At 33.7% G+C, this 15,566-nt stretch overlaps 1 protein-coding gene across 2 annotated transcripts in view; it reads left to right on the top strand.

Annotated features, from left to right (window-relative positions):
- Positions 1-15,566, top strand: part of LOC145989680 (uncharacterized) — a 75,913-nt gene that overhangs the window by 24,461 nt on the left and 35,886 nt on the right. For both annotated transcript variants that reach the window (XM_083124893.1, XM_083124894.1), the window contains exon 6: positions 6,362-6,497. In XM_083124893.1, the coding sequence (XP_082981019.1) occupies positions 6,362-6,497 (136 nt within the window). The remainder of the gene's footprint in view (positions 1-6,361; positions 6,498-15,566) is intronic.

The raw sequence follows: 15,566 nt of genomic DNA, 5'->3' as shown, positions 1-15,566 counted from the left end.
GGGAAAATCGTTGCTTCGGGCAGCGGGCAAAAGATTGAAGGAAGAAAATGCAACGCTATGATTCGCTGATACGTTGAATGACGCGTAAATGTTTACAAAACTTTAACTTACTACGAACAAGGTTTAGTAAGAGCTGCGAGAATCTAAATGAAGTCAAGGACTTTTAAAATTACGTCATAGATGGGATGGAAGGAGAGAGAACTTTGTCGCGCTTGACAGCGTGTTTACTTGAACACTTCCGTGCTCGTACAATAACAAAAGTTGGGAAGTTGTTAGAAAAATAAATGACTAATAAACCTTGCATAAAGTATACTCAAACCTAAAAAATGAATTATACTTAAAATTTGAATCGTAATGAATATAAAAAATTCTAGGCGAACGTGTAGTCGTAAAAAATATGATCTGTGAAAGATACAACAGGTTCGGGAACCTGAGAATTTGACTTACTTTCTGCTTTTAACGTGACATTTGAAACTTTCTCGACTGTTACTGGTGACTGATTCGCAAATAAATCTTTAACTTTTACAACTGGCTGAACACAGGGTGAAATAGGCAATTCACTTTCCATTTTGAGGCTGTTTTGAACTAAATTAGGACCCTTGCTTACGGCAAATTTCTGAACTCTATCTTTAACGGATACAATATTCTTCGGCAAATCTATACTGTCGTCTTTAGTGACAAAAATATTTCTGGATACATCTTGAACTTCTTGTTGTACCCTAGGTTGAATAATAATGGCCTGAGGCAGGGGTGGGGGAATTGGCGGGTGACTCGTTTTTAATGGTACCACTTCAACAATCGGTGCAACATCGTCGTAAATCTGATCAATGGACGGTGGATCATTATTAAGTTTGCTTAACGGTAACTCATTGGTACACTCATGGTCATAAATAATAGATTTCTTGCGTTGACATTGAAAATAACAAATTATGAAAATTATAAAAATAATAATAATAAATGTTGTTAATAATAAAATTGTAATTATATTATAAGGATAGTCAAAGGACTTGTTCAACAAATAAATAAAATTAGAAGCTTTTACGTATGGAAGAAATCCGTTTAAAATAGCTAAAATCGCAATGATTTTCATGTTGCTTAGGCAATCAAAACAAACAGTTCTTCAAAACTAATACGTACTTTAAGCCTGCCTAGTCTAATTAGTAGATAGTTTAACTCACCTTTTAATTATTTCTGACTCTAGGCTCAATTTATCTGCGTAATTTATTTATTTGATATAATTTATTTATTCTCTAAATTTATTAGCACTGTTTAACTTACCTTATTTTAAATTTTACTGCAAACTTATCTTATTTAATTTCAGGTGTTAACTTTATGTTTAAATACTTGAAATCAATCGAACCATACTGAGGTACAAGGTAAAGGAAAAATTGAAACTGATTTACTCCTGACTACCTGAAATAAAATAATAATTATTATTTATGCGATCTTTTTAAATGCATTAAAATACTAACATCACTAAAACTTGAAGAATCTTTAATTCTCTCTACTCATTCTAAAATATGCTTAGCATATTATTGTGGCAAAGTTAGAAACTAAAACCGTTGTGGTTTAATCATTATCATTCTGCGATGGCAGAATGGATTTCCAGGATTATCGGTAGCTATCCAATATCCGCAGGAAAATACTTGTTATTGGAGTGCAAAAAATCTTGACGTCGATCTACATATTCATATAATATAAATAGTCTCATAATTGGCGCTAAAAATAAACTTTGCTAATATAATCATATACCTTCTTCTGAAGAGTAACTATAAAATTCTAGTGATGTACTCGCTGAGCTAGTATTGTTAGTTACTGCAAAAACTTTTGTGCCTAAAGCACATTATTAAATAATAAGTCTGCTTTTAATTGTTAATATTACTAGTGCTATTTTATTATAAATTATTATTATGTCACGCGAGTGGATTTAAAATATTGGACCTGTTTCACTTTAATAAATGCCGTAACTTGGAGCAAACTTGCAATATTTATATTTAAGATTTTAAAACAATCTGCATTTTAAAGTTTTTAACATTCGAAGCTACAACGTGCTAAGGATAAATATTCAACTGTCAAACGAAACAATGTTTCGGACAGGAAGAAAATATATAAATATATACTAACAAAAAATGTCGTTAATATGTGAGAAACGTCCACGCCGTGTAATGCTCTCATAATTCTCTTCTAGTTATACAAAATAAGTTGGCTGTGCCTAACTTTGCTTAAAGCATATAAGTATATGTATATATGTGTACGGACTCATTCTCGTCACTACTGCTTACCTATGTACGGACATCTCTCGTTACTGCAGCCTATTTATACATCTATTACTTCTCAATTAGAACTTTTAATTAATCGGGCGGTTTATACCCTAAATCACGGTACACCACTAACTATATACGCTTGGCGTAATAGCGGACATAATTGTACAGCGTGTCGAGGAATTAGCGTTTTGTTTCTTTACATATTAACATGAATTAAAATTTTCAGGAAAGGTATGCGTAAGTTAAGGTAACCTAAGGCAAGTGACTATCTCGTATAAACTTGACTATCTCCTTAATCCAAGCTCCCTTCATGAGGTGCTAGGAGACTTCAGTCATTAAGAATATAAATGAGTGGTCCTCGGGGCCTTATTTGTTCCCAAAACTATATATGTATAAAATGTAATATCCTCGTTGCAAAAGTCTTAGCAGTCATAGTTCAAGCATTCTAAATCCTTTACAAGTTACGGTCAGTTTTAAACCAAATTTAAATTAAACTTTTAAGGAATCTCAATTAATAATAATAACAAAACAAAATATTGACTCAAACAAGCATACTCTCTGCTATGACTCGTTAAAATGCACATAGTGCCACTGAGTCATGGTCAATAAACTCTTAATTTATTTTCCTCATTCACAAATAACTTTAAAATCCACTTTTAATCCACGTTGTTAATTAATTAAAATGTTAAGGATAAAATCGTTTACTGTTTACTGTAGCTTACTGCATCCTCATAACCAACGTTGTAATAATTTTCGTATTCAAGATTATGTAAAAAAAATTCTAAAATCACTGTCAATGCAAGAAATCTTCAAATCTAAATGCCTTTCCCATATTCCTTATTTAAAATTCTGGATGGTAAAAATTTCCCAGGCGGGAATTTGTCGTAGCCATGGTACCGGGTTCGTGAGTGAACCACAGAGCTACCAGGAGCAGATTGATAGGGAATCGTCCACGGACGTCCCTGGGCCGGCCACATTTTTGATGAAATGGGCCTCCCTAAAATCCGACATCGAACCTTCCGCCACACGGAATGCCGGACGCTCCTGATACCAAAGTGCCAGCCCGACGTGGGTAACCGCGACGGAGCTAGGGCGCAGGTTCCTCCGCATTCTACATTTCGCTGATTACCGACCCAAACTTGAAGTCGATACATTTAATCGAATTCATCCTCATGTTAGACTAAACATCTATCATGGCATATATAAATTCTTCTCCCCCCATTAATGCAAAAAAGCTTTAAGCCCTATGTATTTTCAAAATTAATTTTGGCAAGGACATACCAAAAAAAAACTAAATAAATGAGCAAAATTTTTGGGGTGGGTAACGAACTTAGGGTGGTAGTGAATTCTAAACTGGTTAACAAACTCTTTTCAAAAGGAAAAGGCCTCAAGCACTCCACTATGTGTCAAAATTTGGGGTGGGGTTAAATCCTAAACTGGTTAACAAACTCTTTTCTCATCGCATTTCCGAAAAAATGCATGAGAAGCCCTAGCAAATCCACCACGTGTCATTCTAATGAATGAAGGGATCTGAACCAGTTGTTTATGCAATTAATTGCTGGGGTGATGTTAATTGGTCATCATTCATCCTTGATGAGACCACTCGTCATTAGCATGGCGAGTTATCGCTTGGCAATGCGAAAGGTACACTATTACACTAGGAACTAGACTACAGAAAAAACAATGGTCACTCGTTGTGTTTTGTGAACCGTTGAACCTGTATCATGGCTGGGTGTAGGATAATTACCTGTCTATCTGAAGTCTTTAGCTGAATCAAAAATAATCGAAGTCCTCTGTAAGCTTCTCTCTTATGCTGACCAAAGCGTGCTTGCACCACTGACCTCCTGCCTTGCTGACCACCTTCTCTCTCCAAACTCAAACCCAAAAGTCCCTCACTTCCCAGCTTGTCTCACCTCTATATTCCCTGGCCATCGAGCCCTTCCTCAATGCCGAATCGTGTTTATTATAATTGCTACCATGCAAACCGCTGACTCTGTAACCAGAAGTATTACCTGTTCCTGAATGCTCAGGAGGTTTGCATGGCACAACACAATGCATTGTAAACATGCCTAAGAGGCTTGAGACAGCTGAGAAAAACAAGTGAATGCCCTGGTCAACATGAAACGTTCAGAGAGACTTAAATAAAATAAACATACAATCTTAAGGATTGATACGGTATGTGATGATTCACACAGTCAAACGCTTTTGATAAATCACAAAAAATTCCAACAACAGAATACGTTTTGTTTATGGCGGAAAGAATATTATCAATTACATCAAAAATGGCATTTTTTGTTGTTTTCGATTTCACAAGCCCATTTTGTTGCTTTATGAGTATTCTTTTATCTTCTGCATACTTTATTATCCTATTATAAATTAATTTTTCGAAAATTTTTGAAAAAATTGACAATAAGGAAATTGGTCTATAGTTTCCAATTTTTGTTTTATTTCCTTTCTTGTATAAGGGCATTACTTTTGATATTTTTAGACAATCTGGAAAGCTACCATTTTCCATACACTCGTTAATTAATTTAGCTAAAGGCTTGTTAATGTACGTGCAAATCTCTTTGATCACATTAATCGGCATTGAATCTAGTCCTGTTGACTTTTTGTTTTTCATATTTCGAATTATGTTGGAAATTTCTTCGTCTGTAGTAGGGGTCATATAAAAAGAATGCGTGAAAGATCTTTTCACGTTATTTAACTTTTCTTTGTATGTGTCCGTTACGCTGATGTTACGTTGCAGGTTAAGTGCTACATTAACAAAATAATTATTAAAAGTATTAGCTATTTTTTGCGGATCTGTCTCTATTACATTACCTGCTTCTAATATGATATCTTGATTCGTGGTCGTTTTTTTACTTGTTATATGATTAACTATTTTCCATAGTTCTGCAGTTTTGTTTTCTGAATTATTCAACTTTTTATCAACATACAACTGTTTGCAATGTTTTAATGTTTTCTTGTAATTTTTGTTGAACTGTTTGTAATGATCTTTAAGGGTAGGGCTGTTTGCATATTTACTCTGTTTATGGAATGATCGCTTTAATTTGCTAAGATTTTTAATTTCCTTGGTTATCCATAGGCAATTGGTTTTGTTGTGAACTCGTGCTTTTTGTATGGGAAAACATTTATTAAAATGGTATTTTACAGTATCAAGAAATTTTTCGAATTTCGCATTTACGTTTACAGCCATATTGTTTATAAAATCCCATGTTTCTGATTTAAGCGCATTTCTGAATTTTGAAATGTTCTCATCATTGTTTGTAGATCTAATAACTCTGAATTTTACGCGTGGTTTATGATTCCGCTTGTCTTCTATTACGTTTACCTTAATAAGCTGAGAATCATGGTCAGAAAAACCTATGCAAGTTTCTACTGAATATTTATTAACATTTATATTGGTAAAAATATTGTCTATTGTACTTTTTGTTTTGTTGGTGATTCTAGTTGGAGTTGTAATTGTATGAAAGAGACCAAAAGAGTTCATTACATCCAGAAAACTATTTTTTTCTGCTGTGTCTTTAGAGATATCAATGTTAAAATCTCCACAAACAACAATATTTTTTTTGGAGCTTTTTGTTACGAGATCTAGTACTAGTGTTAACTTGTTTAAGAATACATCCATATTTCCACTAGGCGTTCTATATATTGATATTACACATAAGTTGTAAATAGCTATTTCAATCGCGGCGCATTCAAAGTCTTGTTCTACTGACAACTCACACAAAACTCAACAGCTTGCTTTATTTCAATTACGTTACTTTTAAGTTCATTCTGAGTGAAAATTAAAGACCCGCCTCTTATTATATTTGGCCTACTGTAACTAGATGCAATACTTAAATTATCAATATAATTAAACTTTGTTTCATCTTTTACTAACCAGTGTTCAGTGCAACAAAAAATACTAATTTCATTATTCTTGAAAGAGAAGACATATTTGGCTTTTAGGAGTTTGATCACGGACCCCAGGCTCTAGGAAAAATAGGACTGTCCCCAAAACCAGGATGTATGGTCACCCTAATAAGTACAGTTTTTTTTGTGTGACAAGAGCATACGTTGTTTTCTTGTTTTGATGTGTTTTTATGCATTTCCAGCGAAGACTGCAGGCAGAGCAGGAACAGCGGTTGCAGCAGGAAGTGTACAAAAGGGAGGATAACATGAGACAGCAGCTTGCAAGTGTCATAGAAAATTTACAGCATGAAAAGGCTTTGATTGAAGAAAATATAAGGGGTGTGTATATATATATGGATTTATTTTTATGCTATGGACCTAGTTGACACTGCACAATGGGTTATCCCGAAGTTTCAAAACTTCCATCTCTGTTACTATCATCACCATCAAATCTTCTGCCCTTTTTTGCTTCAACTGTTTTACCTGTCGGGTGTTATTGCAGTGGGATTTGAAACACTGATCATCAAAGCAAGAAATCAAGGACAATGGCATGGTATGCTTGGTAGACACCCTACTCGAGCCTGCTTCTTTCCCTTAAATTTTTACATGGTAAATCCCTTGCATGAGCCACATCATAAAAGTAATGTAAAGTTGAAACATTCACTGTGTCCAAATGTTCTTTTTTTAAAAAAGCACTGTTCTTTAAAACTGTGACTACTGATAAAGTCCTTTACATTTAATTTATTATCAGTACTGTCCTTTGCTTCCAGAGATTTTTGAAAAGGAAAAACATTTAATGTGTGGTTTTTTTACATATGGCATGAGAAAGGAAAAGAAGAATACATATTTTGTTTTTGCGTGTTTGAAATATAACAGTTACTTTTTGTTTGTGAAGTTATGACATTTAGAAGATATTTCTGTAACATTTTTTTAATTTTAACCAAGTTGCCAATTTTGTACCAATATTGTATACCTGTATGTGATGTACTTATTTTTGTTTGGGGGGGGGAGGCTGTGCATTGGGAACCTTAAGTGCTTTTAACTCTTTAATGAAATGTATTCAATTTTAACTGTAGAAAATATTTTTTCTCAGGTAGAAATAGAATTTAAACTGTGGGAGTAACAGAATGGCTAAATAGGGTGAAGACGAGGCCATTTTTAAAGTAAATACACTTATTATTTTAAACATATTTAGAGCAGATTTTAGCCTAAAATAGGTACCTTTTAAACAAAAGATTCACCTCTAAATCAACATTGGGGCTTTCCCTCTCTTTCCCTTGTTTTGGTTTAAAAAAGCACTGATCAGCTACAAGGAAAGAATTAACTGAAAATGCTTGTATAATCTGAAAAAGTCGGGGAATTACTTTTGGAGAATGAGTGGGAACCAAAATTTAGATATTTTTAATGTGCCTTGGCAACACTGCGGCTAGTATCAACATTGTATCTGGTCTTACTCAAGGTAACTTAATATACTATAAGGTAGCGCCATCCGAAAATTGCCGATCATGAACGAACGCGTGACGTCATGTGGGAGGATCGGTTATGCTCGGTGCCCCTTCGGTTATGTTCGTTCGGGGCTTGGCAGAAGCAAACGGCCGCTATCATTTCTATGCGAGTTTGAGAGAGGGAAAGTGTTTCATTACTTTGAGGGGTAAATATTAATTATCATACTTCGGGATGGTATTGAGGTATTCCTTTAATGATTAGTAACATAATGAAAACATGCTACTTTTAAAAGAGGGGAAAATTGCACATGCAAACGTATTGTAAAAATTCATTTTTCTGAAACATGATCGATATATTACAAAGAAGGTTGTCCGTGTTCTAATTAGAATTTCAGATTTCATCATTTCATAAATCGTATTATGATTTTAATAAGAAACGTTGCATGCTAAAGAAGAATTGCATAGTGAAAGAGTTACAAAGAAAGAATTGATTGACAGATTTGGTTTATTTTTGCTTTTCTGTCTTTTTTTAAATATGAAAGAAAAACCCATAAGAGGATCTCTTTCTTTGTTTCCACAAGCCGGCCTCCTTGGCGTAGTGGTTAGCTCATTGCACTTCAACGCTAGAGATTTGGGTTCGAATCCTGGCTTGGGCATGGATGTTTGTGAGTGTTCATTCATCATTTCATCACTCATCCCTATCTTCGCAAATTAGCCAAAAGTGGCACAAGAAGCGAAGTAAAATGAAGCAAATCAATCAATCAATATTTGTTTTCACAACATTTACTAAATTCTCAAGGACAAATCAATATCTTGCCCGATTGGATTCGAATCCGGAACCCCTGGCGCCGAAGCGTGATGTGCTAAGCACTACCCCAAGGAGATCGACAGAGGCCTCCGAGGTACTACGGTCTCACAGAACGTCACAGGAGTACTATCGGATTATAAATTATGGATATTAGAGTTTGGATAATAAATAAATAAATTATATAATGTATAATCTATAAATAAAAAACACCCGTTCTTTATTTATAGAATCTCAAAGAGAGCGATAGTTTGCCAAACTAAAAAATAATCCTATCTTGTTCTCACGATAATAAAAATAGAAGGCATAATAAAAAATAAATTGGTAACTATAGATTGACACAGAATTGAATAAGCTGAATTTTGATGTAACTTGTTTTTATGTGGTTCTACTGATTAACTTTTAATTGGAGTCCAAACTTGAATATCCGTAATTTCTAATCCGATAGTAGTCCGGTATAATCTATTTACATTATTTAACACAACGCAGTACAAATGCCTAATATTTAGTTTTCTGGCTAAATAGTTCCTTCTTATTCATTCAGAACGTTGCAATCATTTCTAGGAACATTTCAAATTTTACATAACATCAGAAAGTATTAAAATTATACTGAAATACTTAAAATCCAATCTTTACCATTCACCATAATGTAACTTTATTTTTGAAGTTATCAAGTGAAAGAAGCAATATACAGTCTAGATAAAATTTTACTCTGCATTTGATACTTACTCTAAATTCGAAAGAATTCCCAACCTTCTTCATATATTTATTTACTGTACAATAATTTATGTACGGATCAAAGTTCCAAATGCAAAATTTTTTTGAAAAGTTTTATGTGGAGGAAGAATGATGAAATAGTTTGTAAGATAGTAGTTTCAGACTTTGAAAACGCAATTCCAGTTTGTAATTTGCAGATATTTTTAATTTCTCTGGTTCAAATTTGGCTGCAAGTTATCGTCATAGTTCTAAAAAGTATTTTTTCGTATTAAGAACTTTACATACAAACGCGTGCAGAAGATGAGTCAAAGTGTACAGTACTAATTTAACTAAGTTAACCTACTCGAAATACTTGATGAGTGCTAGGAACATCAATCTTAAATGTCTTAACCTACTAATTCAAGCCTATAGAAATAGATCTTTGATCACACGGTAAATGAAACGCTTTGAGAATATCGATGAAAATATCTTAGTTTAATTAAACAATAAAGGAGAAAAGTTACATGAACTCACAATGATTGACCGTGCACCTGTACGAATCATTATTCGTTAAAGGACTTTGTCCGCAGATTTTCCATTTCCATTCCCTTGTGTGTGTGAGTTGTATAACCGGAAAATATACTCCAAGGCTGATATGCGACACACATTTGTACATAAACGAAGTAACTTGCATTACACTAACCTTAGATCTTGCTCTTTTTGACAGAAATGTACTACAAAGAAATAATGTAACATCCATTGGTTTATATTGAGTACAAGGGTACAAAATTATTCACAATATATTTGTGAAATACCAAAATTGAACAAAGTTGCAAACATTTTAATGATGGGTGTAATATTCACTTATGCAATATTTACCATCGTGCATACAACGCTATGTAACTCGAATTGAAGATGTACTAAGTGAATTTCATTTTGAATAGCGTGAAAGTTAGTACACGATCTTCGAAATGCCCATTTCCGACAACGTTTTTCACAATAATGTGAACATACAAATCACAATCAACATCGGTCTGTGTTAAATGAAATTGTTAATAATTATAAATCCGACTTACATAAAATGTACTTAACAAATCAGTTAGGCTCACTACGTACTTCGCACTAGTTGAACACATTTTCAAGATATTGATGACTTCTCTTGTAGTACTGTCGGTTAGGTTACGTTCTAGATTTTGAACTTTTTTATTTGGTTAAAGCGGTTGAAAGAGGTTGTTTGTAATCTTTAATTTATTTGCTTCATTATGCAGATGTGTATTTCTCCTTTGTAATAGATCGAATATGTTTTCCAACAACGAAACATTGCTTGCAGTTTGTGTATATACCAACGTCTATATATTTTTCACTTTTTTTTGGCAGCATGGTCTTTAGCCTGTTTAGGGCATGTTTCCTTATTGCGTGTCTTTTGTAGCGTACAGCTCTGCAAACCTTATCAGCACGTCCTACAAGCGAAGCATATTGTGAAGATAAGTCTTTAGGTGAACTACATATTTTGTTTTTGCGTGTTTGAAATATAACAGTTACTTTTTGTTTGTGAAGTTATGACATTTAGAAGATATTTCTGTAACATTTTTTTAATTTTAACCAAGTTGCCAATTTTGTACCAATATTGTATACCTGTATGTGATGTACTTATTTTTGTTTGGGGGGGGGGGGAGGCTGTGCATTGGGAACCTTAAGTGCTTTTAACTCTTTAATGAAATGTATTCAATTTTAACTGTAGAAAATATTTTTTCTCAGGTAGAAATAGAATTTAAACTGTGGGAGTAACAGAATGGCTAAATAGGGTGAAGACGAGGCCATTTTTAAAGTAAATACACTTATTATTTTAAACATATTTAGAGCAGATTTTAGCCTAAAATAGGTACCTTTTAAACAAAAGATTCACCTCTAAATCAACATTGGGGCTTTCCCTCTCTTTCCCTTGTTTTGGTTTAAAAAAGCACTGATCAGCTACAAGGAAAGAATTAACTGAAAATGCTTGTATAATCTGAAAAAGTCGGGGAATTACTTTTGGAGAATGAGTGGGAACCAAAATTTAGATATTTTTAATGTGCCTTGGCAACACTGCGGCTTGTATCAACATTGTATCTGGTCTTACTCAAGGTAACTTAATATACTATAAGGTAGCGCCATCCGAAAATTGCCGATCATGAACGAACGCGTGACGTCATGTGGGAGGATCGGTTATGCTCGGTGCCCCTTCGGTTATGTTCGTTCGGGGCTTGGCAGAAGCAAACGGCCGCTATCATTTCTATGCGAGTTTGAGAGAGGGAAAGTGTTTCATTACTTTGAGGGGTAAATATTAATTATCATACTTCGGGATGGTATTGAGGTATTCCTTTAATGATTAGTAACATAATGAAAACATGCTACTTTTAAAAGAGGGGAAAATTGCACATGCAAACGTATTGTAAAAATTCATTTTTCTGAAACATGATCGATATATTACAAAGAAGGTTGTCCGTGTTCTAATTAGAATTTCAGATTTCATCATTTCATAAATTGTATTATGATTTTAATAAGAAACGTTGCATGCTAAAGAAGAATTGCATAGTGAAAGAGTTACAAAGAAAGAATTGATTGACAGATTTGGTTTATTTTTGCTTTTCTGTCTTTTTTTAAATATGAAAGAAAAACCCATAAGAGGATCTCTTTCTTTGTTTCCACAAGCCGGCCTCCTTGGCATAGTGGTTAGCTCATTGCACTTCAACGCTAGAGATTTGGGTTCGAATCCTGGCTTGGGCATGGATGTTTGTGAGTGTTCATTCATCATTTCATCACTCATCCCTATCTTCGCAAATTAGCCAAAAGTGGCACAAGAAGCGAAGTAAAATGAAGCAAATCAATCAATCAATATTTGTTTTCACAACATTTACTAAATTCTCAAGGACAAATCAATATCTTGCCCGATTGGATTCGAATCCGGAACCCCTGGCGCCGAAGCGTGATGTGCTAAGCACTACCCCAAGGAGATCGACAGAGGCCTCCGAGGTACTACGGTCTCACAGAACGTCACAGGAGTACTATCGGATTATAAATTATGGATATTAGAGTTTGGATAATAAATAAATAAATTATATAATGTATAATCTATAAATAAAAAACACCCGTTCTTTATTTATAGAATCTCAAAGAGAGCGATAGTTTGCCAAACTAAAAAATAATCCTATCTTGTTCTCACGATAATAAAAATAGAAGGCATAATAAAAAATAAATTGGTAACTATAGATTGACACAGAATTGAATAAGCTGAATTTTGATGTAACTTGTTTTTATGTGGTTCTACTGATTAACTTTAATTGGAGTCCAAACTTGAATATCCGTAATTTCTAATCCGATAGTAGTCCGGTATAATCTATTTACATTATTTAACACAACGCAGTACAAATGCCTAATATTTAGTTTTCTGGCTAAATAGTTCCTTCTTATTCATTCAGAACGTTGCAATCATTTCTAGGAACATTTCAAATTTTACATAACATCAGAAAGTATTAAAATTATACTGAAATACTTAAAATCCAATCTTTACCATTCACCATAATGTAACTTTATTTTTGAAGTTATCAAGTGAAAGAAGCAATATACAGTCTAGATAAAATTTTACTCTGCATTTGATACTTACTCTAAATTCGAAAGAATTCCCAACCTTCTTCATATATTTATTTACTGTACAATAATTTATGTACGGATCAAAGTTCCAAATGCAAAATTTTTTTGAAAAGTTTTATGTGGAGGAAGAATGATGAAATAGTTTGTAAGATAGTAGTTTCAGACTTTGAAAACGCAATTCCAGTTTGTAATTTGCAGATATTTTTAATTTCTCTGGTTCAAATTTGGCTGCAAGTTATCGTTGTCATAGTTCTAAAAAGTATTTTTTCGTATTAAGAACTTTACATACAAACGCGTGCAGAAGATGAGTCAAAGTGTACAGTACTAATTTAACTAAGTTAACCTACTCGAAATACTTGATGAGTGCTAGGAACATCAATCTTAAATGTCTTAACCTACTAATTCAAGCCTATAGAAATAGATCTTTGATCACACGGTAAATGAAACGCTTTGAGAATATCGATGAAAATATCTTAGTTTAATTAAACAATAAAGGAGAAAAGTTACATGAACTCACAATGATTGACCGTGCACCTGTACGAATCATTATTCGTTAAAGGACTTTGTCCGCAGATTTTCCATTTCCATTCCCATGTGTGTCTGAGCTGTATAACCGGAAAATATACTCCAAGGCTGATATGCGACACACATTTGTACATAAACGAAGTAACTTGCATTACACTAATCTTAGATCTTGCTCTTTTTGACAGAAATGTACTACAAAGAAATAATGTAACATCCATTGGTTTATATTGAGTACAAGGGTACAAAATTATTCACAATATATTTGTGAAATACCAAAATTGAACAAAGTTGCAAACATTTTAATGATGGGTGTAATATTCACTTATGCAATATTTACCATCGTGCATACAACGCTATGTAACTCGAATTGAAGATGTACTAAGTGAATTTCATTTTGGATAGCGTGAAAGTTAGTACACGATCTTCGAAATGCCCATTTCCGACAACGTTTTTCACAATAATGTGAACATACAAATCACAATCAACATCGGTCTGTGTTAAATGAAATTGTTAATAATTATAAATCCGACTTACATAAAATGTACTTAACAAATCAGTTAGGCTCACTACGTACTTCGCACTAGTTGAACACATTTTCAAGATATTGATGACTTCTCTTGTAGTACTGTCGGTTAGGTTACGTTCTAGATTTTGAACTTTTTTATTTGGTTAAAGCGGTTGAAAGAGGTTGTTTGTAATCTTTAATTTATTTGCTTCATTATGCAGATGTGTATTTCTCCTTTGTAATAGATCGAATATGTTTTCCAACAACGAAACATTGCTTGCAGTTTGTGTATATACCAACGTCTATATATTTTTCACTTTTTTTTGGCAGCATGGTCTTTAGCCTGTTTAGGGCATGTTTCCTTATTGCGTCTTTTGTAGCGTACAGCTCTGCAAACCTTATCAGCACGTCCTACAAGCGAAGCATATTGTGAAGATAAGTCTTTAGGTGAACTACATATTTTGTTTTTGCGTGTTTGAAATATAACAGTTACTTTTTGTTTGTGAAGTTATGACATTTAGAAGATATTTCTGTAACATTTTTTTAATTTTAACCAAGTTGCCAATTTTGTACCAATATTGTATACCTGTATGTGATGTACTTATTTTTGTTTGGGGGGGGGGGAGGCTGTGCATTGGGAACCTTAAGTGCTTTTAACTCTTTAATGAAATGTATTCAATTTTAACTGTAGAAAATATTTTTTCTCAGGTAGAAATATAATTTAAACTGTGGGAGTAACAGAATGGCTAAATAGGGTGAAGACGAGGCCATTTTTAAAGTAAATACACTTATTATTTTAAACATATTTAGAGCAGATTTTAGCCTAAAATAGGTACCTTTTAAACAAAAGATTCACCTCTAAATCAACATTAGGGCTTTCCCTCTCTTTCCCTTGTTTTGGTTTAAAAAAGCACTGATCAGCTACAAGGAAAGAATTAACTGAAAATGCTTGTATAATCTGAAAAAGTCGGGGAATTACTTTTGGAGAATGAGTGGGAACCAAAATTTAGATATTTTTAATGTGCCTTGGCAACACTGCGGCTAGTATCAACATTGTATCTGGTCTTACTCAAGGTAACTTAATATACTATAAGGTAGCGCCATCCGAAAATTGCCGATCATGAACGAACGCGTGACGTCATGTGGGAGGATCGGTTATGCTCGGTGCCCCTTCGGTTATGTTCGTTCGGGGCTTGGCAGAAGCAAACGGCCGCTATCATTTCTATGCGAGTTTGAGAGAGGGAAAGTGTTTCATTACTTTGAGGGGTAAATATTAATTATCATACTTCGGGATGGTATTGAGGTATTCCTTTAATGATTAGTAACATAATGAAAACATGCTACTTTTAAAAGAGGGGAAAATTGCACATGCAAACGTATTGTAAAAATTCATTTTTCTGAAACATGATCGATATATTACAAAGAAGGTTGTCCGTGTTCTAATTAGAATTTCAGATTTCATCATTTCATAAATCGTATTATGATTTTAATAAGAAACGTTGCATGCTAAAGAAGAATTGCATAGTGAAAGAGTTACAAAGAAAGAATTGATTGACAGATTTGGTTTATTTTTGCTTTTCTGTCTTTTTTTAAATATGAAAGAAAAACCCATAAGAGGATCTCTTTCTTTGTTTCCACAAGCCGGCCTCCTTGGCGTAGTGGTTAGCTCATTGCACTTCAACGCTAGAGATTTGGGTTCGAATCCTGGCTTGGGCATGGATGTTTGTGAGTGTTCATTCATCATTTCATCACTCATCCCTATCTTCGCAAATTAGCCAAAAGTGGCACAAGAAGCGAAGTAA

Source organism: Lepisma saccharinum, chromosome 7 (genome assembly GCF_977018435.1).
Source record: "Lepisma saccharinum chromosome 7, izLepSacc3.1, whole genome shotgun sequence".
NCBI lineage: Eukaryota > Metazoa > Arthropoda > Insecta > Zygentoma > Lepismatidae > Lepisma > Lepisma saccharinum.
The sequence above is the reverse complement of the archived record's forward strand: the minus strand, read 5'-3'. Positions and strand labels throughout refer to the sequence as shown.